The 22870-nt window shown below is 34.9% G+C and overlaps 2 protein-coding genes across 2 annotated transcripts in view; one reads left to right on the forward strand and one right to left on the reverse strand.

Annotated features, from left to right (window-relative positions):
- The first annotated feature begins 7563 nt into the window (after positions 1-7563).
- On the forward strand, positions 7564-15095 carry Cib2 (Calcium and integrin binding family member 2). Its single transcript, XM_071582483.1, has 5 exons — positions 7564-7614; positions 8078-8112; positions 8199-8316; positions 10419-10566; positions 14878-15095. The coding sequence occupies exons 1-5, from the start codon at positions 7564-7566 to the stop codon at positions 15093-15095; spliced, it is 570 nt and encodes a 189-aa protein (XP_071438584.1).
- Positions 15096-19759: 4664 nt separating this feature from the next.
- LOC139685469 (uncharacterized) overlaps positions 19760-22870 on the reverse strand; it is a 278351-nt gene continuing 275240 nt past the window's right edge. Inside the window, exon 7 of the mRNA XM_071582490.1 lies at positions 19760-20728. Within this exon, the coding sequence (XP_071438591.1) occupies positions 20609-20728 (120 nt within the window). The 3' untranslated portion in view covers positions 19760-20608. The remainder of the gene's footprint in view (positions 20729-22870) is intronic.

Genomic DNA, 22870 nt, shown 5'->3' on the forward strand with positions numbered 1-22870 from the left:
ACATTTAACCTTTCTATGTATGTCTTCTTAACAACTTTTACATGGAATTAACAATTTGTTAGTTATACATTTAATGATTTGTCATCTAATTTAACTTCTTTTTATGCACCAAACCAGAAGTCCCCGGGTCTCCACTTGGCCAAAGTCACATTGAAAGTGCTGAGTAAGTAACATCTTCATTATCTTCAAGTCAATCAATTCTAGCTAACTTCTTGAATAGCAAGGGATCAAAGAAGGGGTGTTTTGACTTGCATGCTCTTGGAATGGTTTTATGCTCTGAGCACACTAGACCATCTCAGTTAAGCTCCTCCCCATCAGGAAGGAAAGATTTTTTGGGAGTTTTATTTGGTAATGATGAAGTGTTGGACAGGATTACACGAAGTACTACTTCAATGATCTGAGGGAAAAATCCCTCACCCCATTATCATCAGAGAACATGTGCCTTGTGCCCATGAGATGGAGTGTGTGAACTCTGATAATGAGATCAGGTGTTGAATGGATATTATTATTCCTAAAATGTATTTCCAGGTGGTGTCATATCTCACTTGACAGAAAAATCTTGAAAAAATTAAAATATAACTTAACATCCACATCAAAATCAAAATTTGAACATACAATATTCAGGACAGCTGAAGGGCCGACCTACTGGGCCCCTTCAGCTTTCTTGAAATTTAAAATTCAGATTTAAGGGACCAATTCACCCTAAATTACCAGAACACCACTCCCAGGATATTCTCCACTTATTCATAAAGTGGATCTTACTTCATCACACTGTCATTAAAAGGAATCCCGAAAAAATATTGCCCAGCCATTAGCCATACCAAGTCATGTCAGTCTTACTCCTTCCCCAATGAATACTATCAGTCAGTAATTAATAAAAAAACTAATGCACAGATTTACTGAAAATAGCTCAGTCAAGATCTCAAATATGCTTAAAGTATGCTTTTATACATTCTGATTTTGATTGGAGGGAAAATTTCACAATATTTTACAGAAAGGGAATGGTTATTGGAGCAGTAATTGTTTATCAGTTCTTTTTCAGTTACCTGAATTTTTTCATGGTAATTTTTAACGGTTTGCAAAGCAACATTACACACACTTAATAGATAAACCTCAAAATGGCAGTCTCCTAGATAATGACTTGAGAAATATTGTAGGCATCTGATTCAGGATAACTCTCTATACTACAGATGCCAAACCTAACCCCTGAAACAAAATGGTATAACAATGTGCCAAGAATCACCAGTAGTTACGATAGATACCGATTGATGCGGCTATATATGGACCCTGCCCTAAACATATGTAATAGTGAAGGAAGGATATTACTAGCAAGGGTAATGCTATTAGCAGAACTGGGTCATAATACCAATAGGCATATTTATCAATAGTTTTTTTATCACTTAATATTTTCAGGGAAAATAGACCAGAAATCTATTTTTCCCGCCTGGCACTGAAGGTACCTAAGGGGGGAGCTATTCTTGCAATCCTTTTTTTTATTATTGACTGGCTTAGCAGGACAAGAATGAGTATTCCATGCATAAATTTTTAATTTATACTAATATTGTATATTATGAATATCATATCAATATGGCATATGATAAAGAAAATCTATAATTGTATGTTGAATTGATTGTCTTAATTCTTTGTATATTATATATGATGAAGATTATACTACAATTGTAAATTGCAAAAATGAATAAAAACTCTTGTAAGAAAAAAATCCTGGCTAGTACTTAACCATTTATTAAAACACTTAAAAAACTATCACAATCTCTGAGAAGATAACTAGAGTCATAACTGTAATAAATATTAAAGTCATGATCATGCTCTGATTACATACTTTTTAATGGAGTCAATATCAAGGGTATCAATAATCTTCATGTTCATAGTGATGAACAAAAGATGATAAAGACAATGGTAACTCATTAAGGTTATTAGTCAAATATTCTGGCTCCCCTGAGTCATGAGTAATATTTCACATTATTTTTCAAGTAGCTGAAACTATCAACCACATTTTTCAATATCTTCACCTATGTTTTCACCAAATGCTGGTTCAGTAATGAATGACTACGTAACACAAATGTGCAAAGTATTTACTGCTTGCTTTGCCTAAGGTAGTTGAAGCAACAATTATAATGTGAAATGATCAGTAAATAATTATGGCTCTAGCATTGGGATGGTAGTCTTACACTAGGTTTTGATTGAGGTTCTCCAGCTAAGCCATATAACCATTAATTAAATTAGACTCACCCAAAAGCAACTTTGGTGGCCTGTCCAAGCCTCAAACATCCTTGTTGTTAGCACTATCTCCTATTAACCACAGAGTTTGGATGACTATGACATTACGAGTCCAATTACTTCTGGCTGAGAAATCATAATTAGTTCATTCAGGAAGAAAGCAAAGAGGGTAAAACTTTTTATGAATTTCTAAAATGCAAATATCATACCACTCAATATTTGATATCAAGAATTACAAATAAATTTCTGGTAAGTTTTTTCCAGGCAGGCAATTTTTCCCAGAATTCCTAGCAATTTTTTAAGCAATTTATCACACGCCTTGCAATAAGATAAACTTCCAGCTATTGTCTTCTTCACTAATATATTGTAATGATTTCAATATCACAATCCCTAATCATAACATCACTCGAATGATTTACCTGCATAATTAAATTCTGGGAAGGTTAAGTCAATTTTAAACCCTAGCTGACTTACATTAACCAGAGAACATATTCAACGATTGGAGATGATAATTAAAAGGCAAAATAATTAAGGTCGCGGAAATTCTATTCATGAATGGACGCTGGAAGCGGCGGGTTGATGGGTTATTTGTAAAAATAAACGAAGCGTGTAATGTCAAGGAACATCGCAATATTAGTCTGCGTATATAGCAGTTTAAGGAAAAATATTATAAATTAATCTATTGTGCATATGATAATCATTTTATCAATAAAACAGGAACTTAGAGACGATATAAAAATACTCAACACGATACATCAACAATGACATGACTCAAAAACTCTGATAACCTCAACGTTGATCCAGAGCGGGCTCAACTCCTCCGCTTATCATGAGACGACACTAACACTATCGGCTACCTAAGGTGACAATCACATTATAAGTATTATATACGCAAGTGAAAACTTGATTTACTAGTTAAAACATGCCAGTACCTTTGAAAGTGCCACTAGCACCTGCAACCACAGAAATTGAGATCCTTGAAGAATCCTCTGAACAAACGGCGAGCTGCGACGTTCAAACATAAATTTCCTCTCCTTCTCATGGCTTGCTACTTTTAAGAAAGCATTATTCATTAATTTTTGATATGTTTAATATGATAAGCACTATTGCGGGAAGGGGGTTGGGTTTCACTCTTTTGGCACATCTAAAAAATACTTATTCCCAACCGTACACAGGCAACAACCAGAATCCGCGTTACATACCCGCCTCATTTATTTCGGGGACACAGCCCATTTCAGAGGCATAGATCCTCAAATACTCAATAAAATCAATCACGGAATTTATCTAAGGAGCAGGTCAACTCAGCCATATTAGTTTTCTAAATATTTCTGATCACCCACACGCGCAATTCTAAGGATTTATATTCGAAACCGTGGGCAAGTTTCTGGATACACTCGAATTATTTTTATTCCTGTATAGCTTATTTCATACTTGTTCCTAGTCCCTAGGAAAAAATTTTAAAAACATTATTTTGATTAGATATTTGTTGAATTCAGTATGACATCATTTTCTCTTGATTCATATTTCCCAGCGTTTCTTCAAGTTGTTCAAACCGTCCAAAAAGTAGGATTTCAGGAGGTCCTCAAAATATGCATCTGTATTGGCGATGACTTCGTCGTTCGACGTGAATCCTCTTCAGTCGAACCCTTTTTTAAAGTTAGAAATGGAACTTGGGGGCCAAATCTGGTGAGCACAGTGCACATTGTAATAATTCGAACTTTAATCCCACAATTTCCGCCATAAAAACTGCGCAGATGCATTGTCTTGTCGGTAAAGAATTTTTTGCTTTGCAAAAGGACATTTTTTCTTGATTTCTTCACTCAACCGGTGTGATGGCACATAATACTCTCTATTTATTTTTTGTCCTTTTCGCAGGTAATTGACGCAAATGATTTCGCGTGCGTCCCAGAATACCGTGGCAATCACAATGTCGGCCGATTTCACCGTCTTCGCCTTCTTTGCAGCCGGATCACCTTTAGAAACCCTCTGTTTCGACTGTTCCTTAGTCTCTGGAGTGCAGTACGCAGTGTATCCATGTCTCGCCCATAGTTATATATCGATGCAGACAGAAAATCGTTATGAAACGCCTGTGGCTTCAACTATTTCACTGACTGTGATTCGTCAATCACTCAAAGCCATATCGTCAATTTCGTCAATCATTTTCAAGGAAGTCACTTCTACTGGACGTCCCGAACAATGTTCGCCATTTTTGGATGTATATATATATACTGGTGTACCATGCCCTGGTGTACCATGCCCTTCATCCAATTTGGCTTCGATCTCATTTTGTTTTTAGCCTTTTAATTGAAGGGCTTCGCACGAAACTCATTTCTTCCATTTTCCAAAATTAATAAAATGTTATTTTTTCAAACGACTATGAAAATGAAACCACTTGGTGGATATACGTAGCTGAAACTTGAACAGTAGCCAATTGAGAGAGGAGACTTACTAAAAGCAAACCTTTTCCGACACTACTATCTCCGATTTTCTAACGACTTGTTGAACGATCCACGTACCACTTTAAGATGTCAATGGGATTTTCGTGGAAATCAAATCATCTTTTTACATTACTTGCAGTTTTTGGTGCTGCGGTAACGAACGACATTGATTCTCGAATTACTTTCCGCCAAAGAATGTGATTCAGATGTTAAATGCATCTAGCACTTAAATAAATGCACAAATTTGACTATACAACCACAAAATAATAGCGGGGTTGCCCCAAATCGGAATGAACCACATGGCTAAGATATTTATTATCTTTATTTCTAGTGGCTCTTTACCGATAGAAAATTATTGATTGACGCAAAAATCTCATTTCTTTCTCGTGGTCGAATTCCCAGAATGATGTGAATACGGCCGGTCATCTCGCGGTAAAGTTAAGAGATTTATTTTCCTAGTAAAATTGTCCTCCGGAAAACAAGAACTGAAGAAATATTAACTAAATTAGAAAGAGCTCGCCTACAAATAAATGACATGCGGACAGATTGACTAGCATTCATAATTCATACAATCAATCAATCCAGCACAACTGTCTTTAAGAGAATTTTCTCGAATCTCCAGAAGTAGGAATTGGAATGTATTAGGGTTGTCTCAATTGTTCTACAGCAAAATCTTTCAGATTTATGTCCTTAAGAAGGGTCGCTAACGACTTGTTTCTTGTCCTGACAGCCTTCAGATTCAACTCGGCAAATTATTATTCATGATTTCCTTCCATTAGAGAGATTGCTTCGTGCTTTCTCGTCACCTTTCTTCGTGACCTCTATGAACCTTCCGAAGATGACCCCTCCACCGAAACCCTTGACTCCCTCCCGCCTTCCTCGTGTTATCCTCGCCGTGACCAACCTTCCCCACCCACAGCCCCCTCCACACACCCTCCCGAATACTCCCTTCAGCTCCCTCCTCAACCTGGCCACGAAATAAAACTTCCTTCTGACCCCATTACCGGCACGACTCATCACCGGAAGGGTGTGGCTCCTCGGGCGAGCACACAAACACCCACACGCGCAGTTCACCGCTTCCCTCCCGACCCTCACTTCCCCTCAGGGTTTCCTGCGGCAAAGGGCCACCCGCGAAAGGGAAGCTCCGAAGGAATGTGGCGGAAGCCCGCGTGACAAGCGCACGAAGCCGAGGCACGAACCCGTTAGGGAGCCATCCGAGCATCACGCATCGCCATTATTTTTTCTTATGTTTTGTTTTTTTAACTCTTTCCACCTCCTTATCGCCCTTCTGCAAACTTTCAATATCGCGCCCCATAACTCACCGTTTAAATTGAAGCAAATTGAAGTCAGCTCCTAGTCCAATCGCTGTGAACCCACTCCAGTGGTGTTATGTATATTGGAAAGTAGGAGTGCACTTGCCATCCATATTCGTTGGCTTCCAAAGTATGTGATGTAGCAGGTAGAGGTAAATATTATTTATTCACACCACTCCCTTGAATGTCCGACAAAAAGTCCAAATGTGAATCAATACTACAATTGAATAAACCGCGCACTCGGGTGCTCGACGCTCGTCAGATGCACTTAATACCTGCCGGAATGTTTTATTACCAACTTTCGAGTGTATCCTGCATTATTCGGTCGTTTTCCGGTTGAAGTCACATTTTCCATATCATACCCTTTCCCTAGAATTTTGAGAAAGGGTAAAGGAAGAGGAAACAAAGTGACTGACTATTGTTTGGATGATCCGTCAAGTGATGAATTCCCAGGGTAAACGATTATTATAAAATATTTTACTGCGGTTCTTAATGAGAATTCCATGAATTTGACAGTTAAAACAGAACCTGGAAACTAAATAGAAGTAATCCGAAAACTATCAATTTGTTCATCAAATAACTATCTCGTATACGAGTGAATCCATTGTTTGCGAATATGACAACTTTTAGAAACCACGGCGCTTCTTTCCGACGGAGAAGCTAATGCTATGTAGGTCATAAATCGACACATGCCATTCCTTTCGTTCTCTACATTAATGCTTTTCAATTTCGTTGTTTCGTAAACTATCAACTCCACACGATGACATCAGTGTGTATTAAGGTTTTAAATTAATTTTCAATACTATTAATTACTTAATTATTAATTGAGAGTTTATTGCACTGTTATCTCAATATAAGTTATTGCCAGGTTTCAAAAATGAAATTATTTTTCACAGAACCATTGAAAATAGCTGTCAAATTAAACATTAATAACAGAATAAAAATATAAAATACAGTTAAAACTGCTTGGTATTTATTCTTCTCAACTCATATACATTTGCAAGCATGGGTTGAAGTTCTGGCAATCAATGATCCATATTAATGGCTGTCGGTTCGAGATTTTTGTAACCTATTATTTTGGCCGTGGGTGCCGTCATGAAATTGACGAGGGGGTTTTACCCATGAGAGTAAAGTAAGGAGGTGAAAAGTTAATTGGAAATTTTTGAGAGGCGTTGAAAGAAGTGAAGGAGCAGAGAAGGTGGCCATGGGTAGCTGTTAAGTGAGAACGGGGAATATGAGGAATGAATGGAGGAGATAATGGAGGGAAAACACAAAAAAGCGAATGGGATGGGGCCGTTTCCATGGGAACCAATGGGGCGGGGCTCTTTCACATACACACACCCACGTCCCGACGCAACCTTTCCTCTCTCTCTCTCTCTCTCTCTCGCAGCCCTCTGTAAGTAACACGTACTAAAACATTGGTCTTTCGGATCTCCTCCTACTCTCTGTCTCTTTTGCTCGCCTATCGCCCTTTCTCCCTCTCGCCTACTGAACATTCTGGAGTTTCATCATCTCTCCGTTTCTTACATTTCGAAGATTGAAGAGTAACGGCGGACTGACTGAAGGCGTGTGCAATGGGAAATAAGATCATAACGTTCACGGAACAGCAACTGGAGGACTATCAGGTAAGTATTTTTATAACGGTAAAGTGGAAGAAAAGGCGAGTTGAACAACGCAAAATTCCTGCAGAGTAAATGTTATATATTTTGATTCGTCGGAGTCATTCCACACGAAACAACCCATCGTTTAGTCGGTAACATGTTCGTGAGAAAAAGTTTTTTTGGTTTATGGAGTGACTACCGATATAAAAAACGACTGATATTTATCGTTACTTTTTGCATTACTGTACCAGTTCCTAGGTTTGGATAACAAATATTAATCAAATAAGAAAATTTCCTTTCGTGCGGTGAGTAAATTTGAAGATTTTCCATTGCACCTGCCTTAATTGTGTTTTTTCATTGTTTGCCAATGAATAACTTTCAAGTTTTATGTTTTATTCCTTTCGTTAAAGATGTGATCGGAAATCCCCCTATTCATTTATGAGGCAGTGATACATATAGATTAATTTGACTTTCTGTTTCTCAACAGGATTGCACTTTTTTCACCCGCAAGGAAATTCTAAGGTAAATACATAACAGACCCAGGTGAATCTAGATGTTTTAAAGTACTTTTGATTAAAACTGACTCAAATTATACGACAACTTTACAGGGTACATAAACGCTTTCGGGAGGTGAGTCCGGAATTAGTCCCAAAAACTATGACTGGTAATGAAGCAATGACAATCCAAGTTCCGCGCGAGAAAATGGAGACACTTCAAGAACTAAGAGTAAGAATTTAAGTATAGTATTTCCAAGCAAAAAAATAACGGCTAACACTTCACCAGTATGTCAAAAATCTATTTTTCCAACTAGCTCCTTTATTTCTAATGAGAGCAATTTTTATGATTGGAATTTCGTTATGAAATGGGATATATTATTTCCAATTATATTTGATTTTGAGGGTAAAATCAGATCTGGTTTAATTTAAGCAAGAAGAAGTATGTATCTCACTATTCCGAGTCGGGGTTGAATCTTAGACGAAACGCTATGCTGATTTCATGTGCGTTCCTTCTTATAACATTCAGTAAGACACTTTGGCAAAAGGTTGTCTTGGTTAACGTGCGAAAGCGAATGCAAGGCATTTATAGCAAAAATATTTCATCAGCCCCAATAGGAATTTAGAGGGAGAGTACAGGAGAGAATTGTAAAGCCCGAGTTCACCTCTCGGTTATTTAATGTGATTGTTGAGCCCTAATATCTGCCTCAAACCTTTCCAACAGCTGAGAGTTCAATATTTCCACATGGAATAAAGAATCTATTTGTTTATACGTTCATATCTATCCAATATGAGGGTCTCAAAGTAAACAAATGATTGCACTTTTAAGATTGGTTATGCCGTACAGGTAATTGGTTGATGGCCACACGTCTCCAGGGATGCTAGTACCAGAATAATACCTTAATAACGAATGCCAGAATAAAGCTGTCGATGTGGTACATTGCACTGTTTTCAGAGAGACTAAGGAAAATCTCGTCTTCAACAAAGCAAGTTTAACGGGGTTTCATTATTTTCTTTTTGTGATGTGAAGCCACAAATGGTAAGGACATGGTTGCGAGGGAGAGGATCAGGGTAGAGCGGAGGGTGGACAAGCAGGTAGAGGTGTGTCGTTATGTTGGCTTGCTCTAACTATGCATTGTAAAAATAAACCGCAACAATCATATCATTTAACTCCCTCTCATTTGCTACAGATCGAGATAGATTTTTGTAATTATAGTAGCCCCTGATCCTGAGAGAATCACATAACAAGATGTGCTTATAATTCCAAGCACCAGTAGAACTTGTACATTTGCAAAATATTTCATAAGCCTTGTATCATGTTTACAAATAATATAATCAAAAAGTGTCTTTGATAGCAATCATCACCAATTTGAGTTATTTTTATGGAAGGGAAAAGGTAGGTTAGCAGCCATATTCACTGAGTTTTGGAATAAATGGGATTGTCCATGAAGGTGGAGGGATTCGTTCATAATTCAGGACCACTACCACAGATATCAACCCAGTCAGTTTTATAGAGGAAGGTAGATCTCACCCAATACTAAGCCATATGACATTTGGAATTCACACATCAGGGTACGGGGATAGTACCTACCTCTGTACTGAAGATCTGGTACCCAAAAAACCACAAGCTTGAGTGAAGCTGAAGGTGCACAGAGACGTCCCCAGGAATTAAACCTGGGACCTGACATCAGCAGTCCAGCACTCTACCCATTGGACTACTGAATCCTCTTATTCAAGGCAAAGATTGGTTGGCTGATATCTGATTCAAGAAGACAAGAAAATACATATTATGAAAGTATTTGCCTCAAGTCAACGTTAAACCCAGTCAATGTTTTACCTACCTAGGCAAATGAGTTCATATTACTAGAGGCTAAAGGTTAATAAAAGGAATGAACATTGTAGCCATTGCTCACCAAAACTAAGGATATAAGGACAAGTAACCTACCTATTGTGATCACCTTTTAACTGAAACCCAGTTGGATAAGAATTGATGAATAATTAAGTTTACATCATTATTAGGAGTCAATAATGATATGCTAACTTAGTGGACAAAGTATTTGGCTGCTTACTATAGGGTTCTCAGATTATCTAGAGGATCTATTATAAAATCTCAAAGATTAAGTCTCCAACTAAACTATGATGTATGGTGTTCCAGATGCCATTAATATACCCTTGTCTTGTTGTACCATTCTTCAATAAGTACACAGTGAATTTAGTACATTTTATCCTGGAGCTACCTGGATTAATTGCATTGCCTACAAACATCAGAATACCTGCAATTTTTGTAAAATACTAGTACAGACAGACACTAAAAACCTCACCCTCCTTCCTCAGGAGAATCCTTTCCGGAGAAGAATCTGTGAAGTGTTCTCTCGAGATGGCTCTGGAGACATGACATTTGAAGATTTTTTAGACCTTTTATCAGTATTTAGTGAGCAGGCACCACGTGATATCAAGGTTTTATATGCCTTTCGGATTTATGGTAAGTATTCCTCACAGAGTGCATGCATCATTATTTAAATTTTAGCATTTTTATGTTGAAATGTTTGTGTAAAAATTACATATAAGTGGTACTGTTCAAAAATAAACTAGTTTTTTAAATGAATATATAGTTTTCAAAATTCTCTAATCATATTTAGTTTTGTGTATAATTTTCTATAATATTTACAGTATTCTTCTAATATGTGACTACCGGCTAGCATGTGATATACCACCATGATTTTAATCACTACTTCCTGACAGTGATCTACTCTTATCTCTAGATCAATAAAATAATCTTAAGGACTGGATATTATTTATTTTCACATTTGCGGAAAGATTATATTTATCAAATGAATGCTATTAAAAGTTTTGAAGTGGTGTACTTTGAAGTGTTGTTATCATATTTTACTGATTTGGATTTAATTAAAATTTTCATGCATAAAAATGCTGAAGAAAAGAAAAAATATGGAAAAAACTGAAAAAAGTAATGCTACAAAGCTTTTATATCATTAAAAAAATCAGCAAATAAACCTTGAGATTTATTCCTCATTGTTTGGCAGCAGCATTCATCTAGGTACCACCGGAGTGGCAGTTGCCTCATTTTTCTCGATATTTTTATACTAGTATCATATTCTTATTGGCTATGAGCATTTGATTGCCTGTGTATTGATTCCTGAATCATTATTCACATAATTTTGTTGGTGATTCACATTTTTATGAAGAAATCCAAGCTTTTTTAAAAAAGAGTTGGCTGGTCACTCTCCTGAAATCAATTTCTTTGCCAAATGTTAGTATCCTCACAAACGGCCGGCCATGGTTAAGCATTAGGATGGGTAAACTATTTCAAAACTTACTTATTTAAGTATACAAAGCAGGGTTAATATCAGCACAATAAAGGTGTCCTATAGTTCTCTGCTATAGGGTTGCAGGAGGTAGATCACATATTGGAGGAATACCATTCTTACTTAACACTTTCTGACCCTCAAAGTTTCACTTTAACCAATGATTTGATAGAAACCTAAATGAGCTTTCTTTGCTGACTCCATCGATTTTGTAATCAAAGGCACACAAATCTTTTCATTGATTGAATGATCAAAGGCTGTTGAGCAAAGGACCCTAATACATATTCTAGGGGAGAACAAGGTTAAATGTTAACTGTCTCCTCGAGTTAAATTTTTTAACTCGAGGAGATTGCTTATCTCTATACTAACAATAGATAATTCTTAACTACCCCAATCGTCTTCATGTAGCATTAAATAAATTACTTTCTACTGGAGGTCAAACAGCCTTCCTTACCATGTCCATAACCATCCTTCCATATGTCCATAACCATTAGTTGAACCTTAAAAGAATAGAAAATAATATACATGCATGTCGATGTTTGATGAAACAAAAGATGTGAAAATTAAGTACAGGTGTCCCCTACTTTACACTAGAGGTATGTTCTAAAAATTCCCATGCAAAATAAATTCATGTTTTCTTGATATAAAATAACCCTATTAATAGCATTATTGACTAGTTTAAATGGGTTAAAAGGATTTGGCCATGTAAAGCACTGCTGACCAGTTTATTTATGTTATTTTGCAGGATAATGCAATACACATCAACAAAAAGTAATTGTTTGGACTACATTCAGAAAAACAGCATAATATATAAATAAATGAACTTCAATAATTTCTACAAAATTCTTAAACAATCTTTGTTACACAATGAAAATGTGAATCTGAATTCTTAAAAATAAAGTAATGATTCTACTGTGGTGGGATAATTTTAAACAGCAGTATAAATTAGAAATTACAAAGTTAGTTTGTATTTCACAGTGGAGTTGTGTTGAATACAAAGTTATACTACTATGTTTTTAAGCTTTTCAATAAATTTTATCATTCAACCGACTATAAAAAATGGGACATTTATACCTAACTATACATACTTCATTGTGATTGCTGAATGATTGGGATCATTATTATAGTGAGATGAACACTTAACCAAGCATTATGATTTTAAATTTAAATTGAGTAACTTTTAAATTGGAATACTGGCTGTGATGCTTTACATTTCTATGTATCAGTAATATTTGTTTGCAAAGATTTTTTTCTCAACTATAATTAGTAGTCAGTGCACAAAACAAATAACTTACATAGTGGCAGGTTTCTCACCCTAAAATTTAAAATTGATTGTTTTTTTCAACTTTACTTTGATTTCTTCCTTTTTAATACAAAGGAATCCTCTTATAATAGAGTCTGTAGACAAAGAACCGATATTAAATGAAACTGTACATTCCCGGGAAACTTGCCAGGTGACATTTGTATTCCCCATGTCATATAATAAATATGAAATTGACCCTTGAAAGAATTAGTTGGATGAATCAGTAATTGGCCAGTATTGTTTGCCAAAAATATCATATCGGATACTTTAACGTTATTGTCACTGAAATGGCAAAATTAAAATCCATGATGCAGTAATCAATATATCCAAAAAATATTTGTCCTGATAAATTAAATCAGTTCCATACATTCCAGGATGAAGAATCAGTACTAGCTCATCATATTTTTACTTGACATCTCTTCATCAAATTTACTAAAATAAACTAGATAATCAGTTTGGGTTCAGGAAGGGAAGACATGCATGTGATGCCATAGCAGTAATGAGGGCACTAAGATAAAGGAACAAAGAGTACAATCAGGATTTATATATTTGTTTTGTGGATTTCAAAAATGCATTCAATAAGGTAAATTTGATAATATTTAAAAATTTAATACATCAGGTAAGAAAATATTTGAGGGATAGGTGACTTATCTGCAACCTATACATTTCTCAGACTACTCAGGTGGTGGATGGGGAGTTGGGATGGGCAGTGCTAGGAAAAGGGGTAAGACAGGAGTGCCCAGTGGCAGGTGAATAAGTAAGAATATAAGAGAGGTGAGTAAGACAGAGATGTCCACCATCATCTGTTATCTTCAACATATGTGCAGAAATAATGGTGAAGGAGGCATGAGAAGGGTTAAAGGTGGAAGTGATAGTAGGTAAGTTCATAGAATCAGATCGGTGAACTATCAAGCTTTAGTTAGTCAGTCAGCCAAGGGTTTAGAACAATTGCTGGATGCATTAGAAAATGAATATATTTAAGAATGGGATGAAGATCAAAGCAAACAAAAGAAAAGCTGTTTGAGTTTCGAACAGTTGACCTGTCTTGAACCAGGATGGTCAAAGTAGTAAGGACATTAAATAAAGACTAGGAAATGCTTTAGGTAAAAAAGTGTCCACAAAATGGAAGGCATTGGTGACAGGGATGTTGAGTAAGAATTTTAAGAAAATATTGGTGAAAAATTTGATATGGATCATAGTTTTGTGTGATGCAGAAACTTGATAATTGAATGCAAATGATAGTTATAGATTGGAGGCTTTTGCAGTGTTATTGTGGATAAGAATGGAAAAGTAAAATGGACAGAAAAGACAACAAATGAAGTACTGGTCATGGTAGGGGAAGCAAGAGGACTGTTGGGAGAAATCCAAAGGAAGGTGGACAGGTGGATAGGTGGACGGAGAGCATTTTGACTGATGTGGAATGATGATGACTGTGATAGAGGAGAGAACATTAGGCAAGCAACTTAGCAGGAGGAGAAGGATAGGCATATTTGGTGGAATGAAGGGACATAGGACGTATGTGGAATTGCAGAGGGGTTAATTGTAACATAGTGTCAGATTGTGTCTTGATAGGTGACCCTAATAAATGTTTGGGTATTAAGTTGGCTGCCATTTATAACCAATCTTAAATGGATGACTACAAATAAAAATATTATGGAGGAGCTAATTTTAATGGCAGATCAAGACTAATAAGGTAGTTAGTTGCATGGTAAAATTCCAGACTTTTGCTCCTTCAAACCTAAAAAGCAATCCTTGCATTAATGTGTACAACAGTCTATCTGCCTCCAACCTTTCATTTTGGACTCTATGACCAATGATAATATGAACTGGATAGCTGATGAATGTGGTATGTAATGAGGATAAGAATAATAACTTAAATCTGACAGATTTTTTTCCCATTCTAAAATTGGAAAACTGGATGCCATTCTTCTTAAAAAGTCAGATTGAAATACTTTGCCATTCTATTTTAAAACACGTAAATTAGGTACACAAATGTGAAGGCAGCTAAATTAATATGATATGCACTTTGAGCTATGTAGAATGTCAACACTAAAAGAATGACTCTAAAACCTTCAGCTTTCCTTTGTAAATACTATGCCCTCAATTTTGCAGGATCCATTGCTATATTAATATGCTTAATATTTTACTTAACATTTTCATCCAATAGATTTTGATGGTGATGACCATATTGGGCCAAGTGATCTTGAACAAACACTGAAGTTACTAACAAGGAGTGAACTAGCTCCAGAAGAAGTCACTCAAGTCTGTGAAAAAGTAGTAGAGGAATGTGATGTTGATGGTGATGGAAAACTGTCATTCATGGAATTTGAACATGTTATCACTAGAGCTCCAGATTTCCTATCTACATTTCATATTAGAATATAAAGTGACTGAACTTTTGTTAATTGATATAGTTGACACCCCTGTATTATCTTGCTACTAAAAATAGGTTTGCATGTTGTTCAACTTCCACCCATTAACTGGAGAACTTTAAACTATGATCTGGCAGAAAATAATTTTTCTGTAAAGTTGAAACTGTAGCATAATTTTGCAGGAATTAAATAAATTGCCATTAGAATGACAAATGGAAAAGAAATTGTTTATTTATAGCTAAGGAAAAGTGCAAGAGCAAAATATAGAGATACACATATAGACAACTAATTGCAAGTGAAATATAATTCTTTAAAATTTGACAATTTACATTTACATTTTATGCCTTGGAATGTACTCAAGTAGGTATTCCTAAAAGAAGATGTTTTATCACCAGCTAATTAGCAGTCCAAAATAAAAATGTTTCATTTAGTAGAGACATTAGTATGAATGCTGGCAGAACAGAAAAGAAACAAAATTCAATTAAGGTTCAACATATTAAACAAAGGATATGCAACACTTGAGTAATAGATTAAAGTGTATCATAAGAGAATAATTAATGAGAATATATGTTAATCTTATGCTAATGTGTGGTCAAGTACGCAATTATTACTTGCATGGTACAAATCTACATACCCATTTAACAACATAACTTCAGGAGTAATATTATTTTCCAAACTAGTCCATTGTGAGAGATGTTCCTCGAAGGTATGAAACCCAACACATCTAACTAATTCCATTATGATACATAGTTACAAACAAGTTACATATATTCTAAAGTTTGGGATAGTAAAATAATTAAGCAACTGGATGTTCCTAATTATTTTAATTAAATAAATAATGATAAATTATTACATTTGCACTACTGTTTATTCATATTAACTTCTCAGGTTAATCAATACAGAAATCAATAAAATAAAATTATTATCTGTTATTCTAAAATAAAAACATTATAACTTTTACCATTGGTCTGATGCAGAGGAGCTGAATCAAGAATTTAGGCAGTGAAAGTCCTTGCCATGTTTTTACATCATTTCATTTCATGTTCACACGGTTACGGACTATTTAATGTCACATTATTATAATAGTAGTTCTCATGGAACAAATTTAATATTTAAACAATATGCCTAAATATTAAACATATCAACCTCAAACAAAATACCTTCCCTTTAATATGATAATGCTATGGGTACTAACTACTTGCACAGCCTCAGTAATCCATCACTAGTCTTGCATCTCTTTTCCTCACTTCAAACTCAGCCAAACATCTCAACAAACCATGGATAAATCAAGGATAAATGCATATGAAAATGAAATTAGTTCACATTTGTTGATTATGAAATTTGTGCATTTGCACTCTGAAAATTTGATACCCCCCAAAATTTCCTCTCTTTGCCTCCATATAATTTGTTTAATCCAGTTAGTGTACAAAAATGTCATCAAATGATTACTCATGCACACAAAAATTCACTACTATCCCTGACCATAATGCAATAAGAATGTAGAGGTCCTGTTTGTCATACCTAACTGTTTCCATATTTGGTATTAGAAAGCTAGGTACTAATGGCAACTCATTTCCAGCACATTCAACACATTCAATGTAGATAGTATATAACATGATCTTTCAATTCTTAAAAGGTGTGAGAACATTCAAAGTGTGAGGGGATTGAAACCATACATGTATAGTATCAACTGCCAAAGAAGAATGGCAGCTAACATATGTGCCACATGCATGTGTGAGAGTGGCAGATTTCACCTGTGACATGGGTAATTGAGCAGCTGTATGAATATCCTGCCCACCACAGGGTAGAGGTCACCATAAATTACAAATACTATACCAATCTCTTAGAATATGTGAAAGCACTGAGAAAAATAAAAGAATACAACTATGAAACCAGAAATCAAATATGCAGTAAAACAAGGAACCATTCTCAGAAATCACAAAAAATTTTGAAAAAAGCAATGTTAAATGTCTGCTCTTTCCTTTCTATATCATTTCACACTTCTCATACTTTCCACATAGGTACATTAAATATATGAAGTTGAAACTTTACCTTCACTCATTCATTCTTGACATGACAGATTTATTATCCATATAGATACCCCCTTGATAATTTTGGATGGCTTTGAGGAGACTCCAACCTCCTGATAAGGACTTCATAATCCCATGGACTCATGGCACTTTGAACCCCAATTTTTATTTTATAGTTTGTTGCCATCATTTTTTCACATCACTCCAACAATCATTACATATTGCAATAAATATAATTCATTAATTCTGTGATGCTAACAGCCAAAAGCAATACTGCAGAATAAGAGTCTAGAGAGTCTGAAGGTCAATCTTGCACCATAATGTTTCAATTTATGGTGTCTGGATCGGTAAATTATTGCTGGAGAGCATATCTTCTGCAAGTTTACCATTGAAAAGCTGATAAATCCATCAACATTGAAATTTGTGACACATTAATTTAATGAAATGAGATACGTTTTCATTTTCAGGCATCTACTGACAACATTGATATTGAAATAATCCACAAAGCCCATAATATTTAACCTACTTTCCATCAATTTTGTGACATATTTTAAAGAATCTAGCAATTTGGCACTTCTGATTCGATAGGTTCTTATTCTGTTGTAGCTTCAAATCTGTTATCTTTTATCAGTGAAAATTAATCAATTGTGCTCTTTATTTTCAGAGAGCATTGGTATTGGTAGAGTACTCATAAATGAGTATGCATCACCATTATGTAATTATTTAATATAGATATATGCAATCCATTACTAGTTCATTGGTGGTTGCCTATGAACAACAGTCACTTCATAAGCACTAGCCAACACACATTTTTTGTAGATAATTATACTTAAATAAACCATATAAAGGAAAGGAAATTCACATTTTACAATTTTCTGTACAATTAGGGCTTTTAGATGATAAGGTACCTATAGACTTGTCAGTCACCCATGTGGAAGGCAAACGTGGGCAAGCATTTTGTCTCCTCAGGTGCACAGCTAAAAACATTATTTTTCTAAAAAATAATTTTTCTCTACCTTTTACATATGCATTAGCATTAGCAAATTTAGATACACATTATGTCCTTCATTTAAAAAAAAAACATATCCAAGGGACTAAGTGCAGAAGTGACTTCATACTGAAACGATAGCAGGTAAATGAGCAATGAATGGCATTGACAAGGATCATCGGAATGAACAATGACTGTTGACATGTTATAAAACTCATGAAATTTGTTTTAATGTGTTGAAAATGTGGTGCATACATAATGTAGACAATGGAAATGCCAGAGATATTTTTAATGAAATCATATTCATCATGTAAGATTGAAATAAAATGCACAGGAGAAAAACAAAATATTGTCATTGTGTACCAATGAAATATTTTAGGAATAACATTAGGTTTATTGTCAACATAAATGGGAATACAAAATGCAGTGACCAACCACATTTGCCTTCCATAAAGATCAAAATACATGTTATGTCCACTGAAATTCATCAAACTATCAGAAACACTTGATGGACATGAACTTCATTTAATTTTCAATTGTATCAAATTAATTGCCACACTAAAATACATTCACAAATTTTGCGTTGGTCCTATTGTTGCCCTCATGAATTAAGAGAATTAGATGTGTATATAATATAAATACCTTATTTTTTGTCTTCAAGAATCCATCAGAGGTCTTAGGTAAAGCTACATTTTTAGGACAGTGTAATGCTTTCCCAGCTTACAACTCTACTTCTTCATATAAATATTAAAAATATATAAAAGATGATGATCAATGGAAATAAACTTAAAGGAAATTAATTGCAGTTGTGTGCCAAGAAATCTCTAATCCAAGGGAAAAAATTATAATAGCTGCCTTAGAGTTCTCTCTTCTATTGATGAACTTAATTTGCTAAAAATGCAAATGATCACAAAATATTATACTGTCAAATAACTAAGATATAAATGTAAATTGTGAGTGTAGAGGCAAATATTTCAGTCTTTTTACACTTACCAATTGTAGTAAGTATGTAGTATTCATGACTTGTGATACAATACTGCTCAAGATTATGCAAGTAATACACTCAGTAATATCACCTTTTGTACAACCATGAACAGCAAGCATAGTCCAGCACAGTATCTGACATTAAAAACCGTTATTTTTACAAGTTATACATCAGTAAAACACATTAAAAAGGATCTAATTTAGCTAACCAATTAGAACCAATTCCTATGAAAATTTCAGAGCATCACTGCAATACATTACGAGAAAAAAGAAAGTACATATGCCTCAGTCAAATCTATAAAAGTTTGAGGTTAAGTAATGTACCAATATATAAATCCACCCTGTTCCACTTTGGCAGTTGAAATGAAATGTTGATGCCTGCAAAAATGGCACTTCATTAAAAATATTCCAATTGCAAAAATAAATTGCTAACCCTACCACCCATATCAATTTAATGGTGTGAACAAAAAAAAGTATTTAAAAATAAGCACATTTTACTTCGCATATCTTTCTTAAAAAATATATGAAAATGTTGACTATCAGAATACTACAAATGTAAACATACTAAATAATAAAATTTATGTTCAACAAAGCAACTTCATTTGTAAAAAATTATTCATCTTAGGAAATAATTAACAAAATTCACACCCTGCTCAACTCTTTTTTTTTCTCTTGTCAATGTCTGAAAATCTTATTATCACTTTGCAGTGTACAATAACAAGTAACAATATTTATATTGTCTATTCCATTTGACATATGCTATAATAGGCCGAACAACTTCATAATCACTTACTCCACAAAATATGTTAACAATTGGAGTCCTTTTCAGTTGCAGTCATTGACTCCAAAACAGAATGTTACCATCCTCCTTTTGAAAACTATAACGGTGTGCCTGTGGGTTCCGGACGGAGGACGCAATGGACACCGTGGGAAATAAGATCACTGGTTCTCCGTCAATACTTCAAGCTCTTTACTTCCATTTCCAATAGTTTTCTGAACATACACTCATTTTCAGACTGTTTAAAACAATAACTATGGGCAGATGTTGGCTGCAGCCTAGCATGTGCATTGATCTTAGACATGCTACATATGTCTAGAGAGCCTAGTTCCTTATTCCCTTCCGATGGGAAGAAAAAAGTTTCTGAGACTTTTATGAAAATAAGAAATATTTAATGAGCAACAGATAGTTTCTATTCGGGAGTGTGAGTTATTTTTATTGTATTTAATTTTAATAACACTGCTTCAGAACACTTGTTTCCTACACATGGCCTAAATTATTAATTCACCACTAGAGCACTTGGGACATGGGAAGGTAGGTTATTTTTTGCATGATACAGAAACATGAAGACACAGAGAGACAGGTATACATAGAAGAAGTAGTATTGTGCGTACATTTGAAGTTGGAGACCGCCAGGCTTGAGCACTTTTGAATAACTTTTGAAGTCCCAACTGGAAGCACCTGGATTCACCCTTGCTTTCCCAATTCTTACATTCCCAACTAGGCCAACTGATTATCTCGAGTAATCAAAACACTACAGCTATCGTAATTCCAAGTATCGCTGCCACTGATAAAATGCACACAAGGGACACAACTACCCAGCAGAGACATCGTCGCTGTTGAATAGTCATACCAGAGTCACCAGCCTAAAAGATAAAATAAAATTATATAAGTGTGTTCCCCATACCTATACATATTGAAGATAATTTGGCCGTGGCATTTTCCTAAATGAACATATGAAGCCTTATCTCAAATATTACTGCATGAATAATTAAATAGTGTACATGAACTTTGAAATTCTGTCAAAATTATTAAATAAGAAGTACTGAAAATCTGCAATTATTTCAGCCAATCAATAATTTTACTTGCTTGATGCTGAAATTTAATAAAATAAACCGGAATTGCAATTTGGTTGGTTAATTTCCTCAGAAGTTCATTACACTGTAAATCTTTCTGTGAAATTCTTTCCACACTTAGTAGGTATATTTTTTCCTTCATTTAGGCATTAGTGATTGAAAGTCTTGCTTTCTGCAGCAGCCATGATCTCCTCAGTTTCCCATCTAGAGGCGACCTCTTTGGTAGCAGGGCCACTGTGCAGGCCCTGACATTGTAGTTATAATGTAGCGGGTGTGGTAACAATGTGACCAGCCGGAACATTACTGTTTCGACAAGACAGCAAATAATAACTGTACAAGGACGAAGGTTGCTGCAAGCTTTCTATTGCTTATAAGTTATTCTTTGTGCTGACACTAGAGATATTGTGCTGCAGTATTTTGTGCTATAAAAAATAAATATATTACATGCATAAAAACATGGGGTCCTGTGCCATCGCACCTCTTGCCACCCCCAAAGGCGGGCAGTGTTCCAACAATTCACCTGACTCAATACTGATTTGCTCTTGAAACACACACCAATGCTATATCAGTTGAGAATATAAACAATTACAAACTTGCAATTATTAATGGCTTCCAAATTAGTACTCTTATTTCTTAATTACTATATTACGTTGAAAAGCGGAGCTTAAAAAATAAAAACTATTAGCGTCTACATAAATAATGGTGCGGCCAAAGCTCCACCTTCTCTCTCTACAATCTTCCATCATCATCTTCACCCTGAGAGGTTAAGTTTATAGGATAGGGTACTTGTTACAGTCTTTAGTAAAAGAGGCCACTCATTAAAAAGAGGCAAAAAGAGGGAAGTGAACTATATCTTTTAAAAAAATAGTCAAAGAGACCCAGCATAGACTGGGAGAGAAAGAAGCATAGAGTCATATGGATGAAACCATGTCATAAGAAAAGGGGATGCCTTTCATTCAAGAATGAATCATACAACAAGAGTGAAAATCTGAATGAATAGTTTGCTTTCAGTAACTGGGAATCTTTAACTACCGTTGGCTTTAGCTCCCAAAATCTAGCAAAGGACAGTTTAACCAGTGGAATAAATTCCTAAAGGAGGCCAGTTTTTAGTCAGTATATTTGGGGTGCTTTGGTTATGGCTCTATAAGTTAAGCATAGAGGGATATCTAGAATGGTATTTATAGAATAGAAACTTCTCCGATATTATAAAAAGTGATAATTGTAATTTTTAGCATTACTAGTCCCTCCTTCAGTTTATCACAAGCAATCTGTTGATAATTAAATGATTTGGCAGCACATGTAGATTTCAGTCTCCCTCCAAAGAACCCCACTGTTGAGAAAACTGAAATCACTTAATAATTTTACCTTTTAATAAAAGAGAGAGTGGTATGAATTCCATCAAAAAACTGAGGCATGTTTTTGATGGTGACTGATTTTTATGAAGACCACAATGGCAACAATATAATGAAATATGTACCTGGAAAACTTAAGTATTGCCACTACTTCACGATAATTAAAATTCTTTGTCAAATATAAATTTTTGAGATACTTTGACAATGCCCCATTAAGCAGTTGATTTGCACAAGGAAAGAATAAGTATAAAACAATAAATTAATCTAACTTTATCTCTCTAGTATGATTAAGTTTTTTGGCTAAGTCAAGAGTTAGAACACTACATGTTTAGCATATCTCCAAATGTTCTACATGACTGATTCTACCAACTCCATTCCAACTAGAACATTTTAATTTCATTACATATCATTCAATTTACACACTTTTTAAAACTTTTATAAAATTAAAAGTAGAATAATATGTATAATTTGTTGTTAGTAACATGATAACACACATAAAAGTTATTTATCCAAGTACCTACTGCTGCTTGAAACAGGGATTGTTTTGCATGGCTAAGCATCAAATTAGTTATTAAACAAG

Source organism: Hetaerina americana, unplaced genomic scaffold (genome assembly GCF_022747635.1).
Source record: "Hetaerina americana unplaced genomic scaffold, ioHetAmer1.1.p SCAF_1, whole genome shotgun sequence".
Lineage (NCBI taxonomy): Eukaryota > Metazoa > Arthropoda > Insecta > Odonata > Calopterygidae > Hetaerina > Hetaerina americana.

Coding starts and splice junctions, on each gene's coding strand:
- Cib2 (XM_071582483.1), top strand. CDS start 7,564: ATGGGAAATAAGATCATAACGTTCACGGAACAGCAACTGGAGGACTAT. Junction 8,113..8,198: donor ACCCGCAAGGAAATTCTAAG/GTAAATACATAA, acceptor ACAACTTTACAG/GGTACATAAACGCTTTCGGG. Junction 8,317..10,418: donor AGACACTTCAAGAACTAAGA/GTAAGAATTTAA, acceptor CTCCTTCCTCAG/GAGAATCCTTTCCGGAGAAG.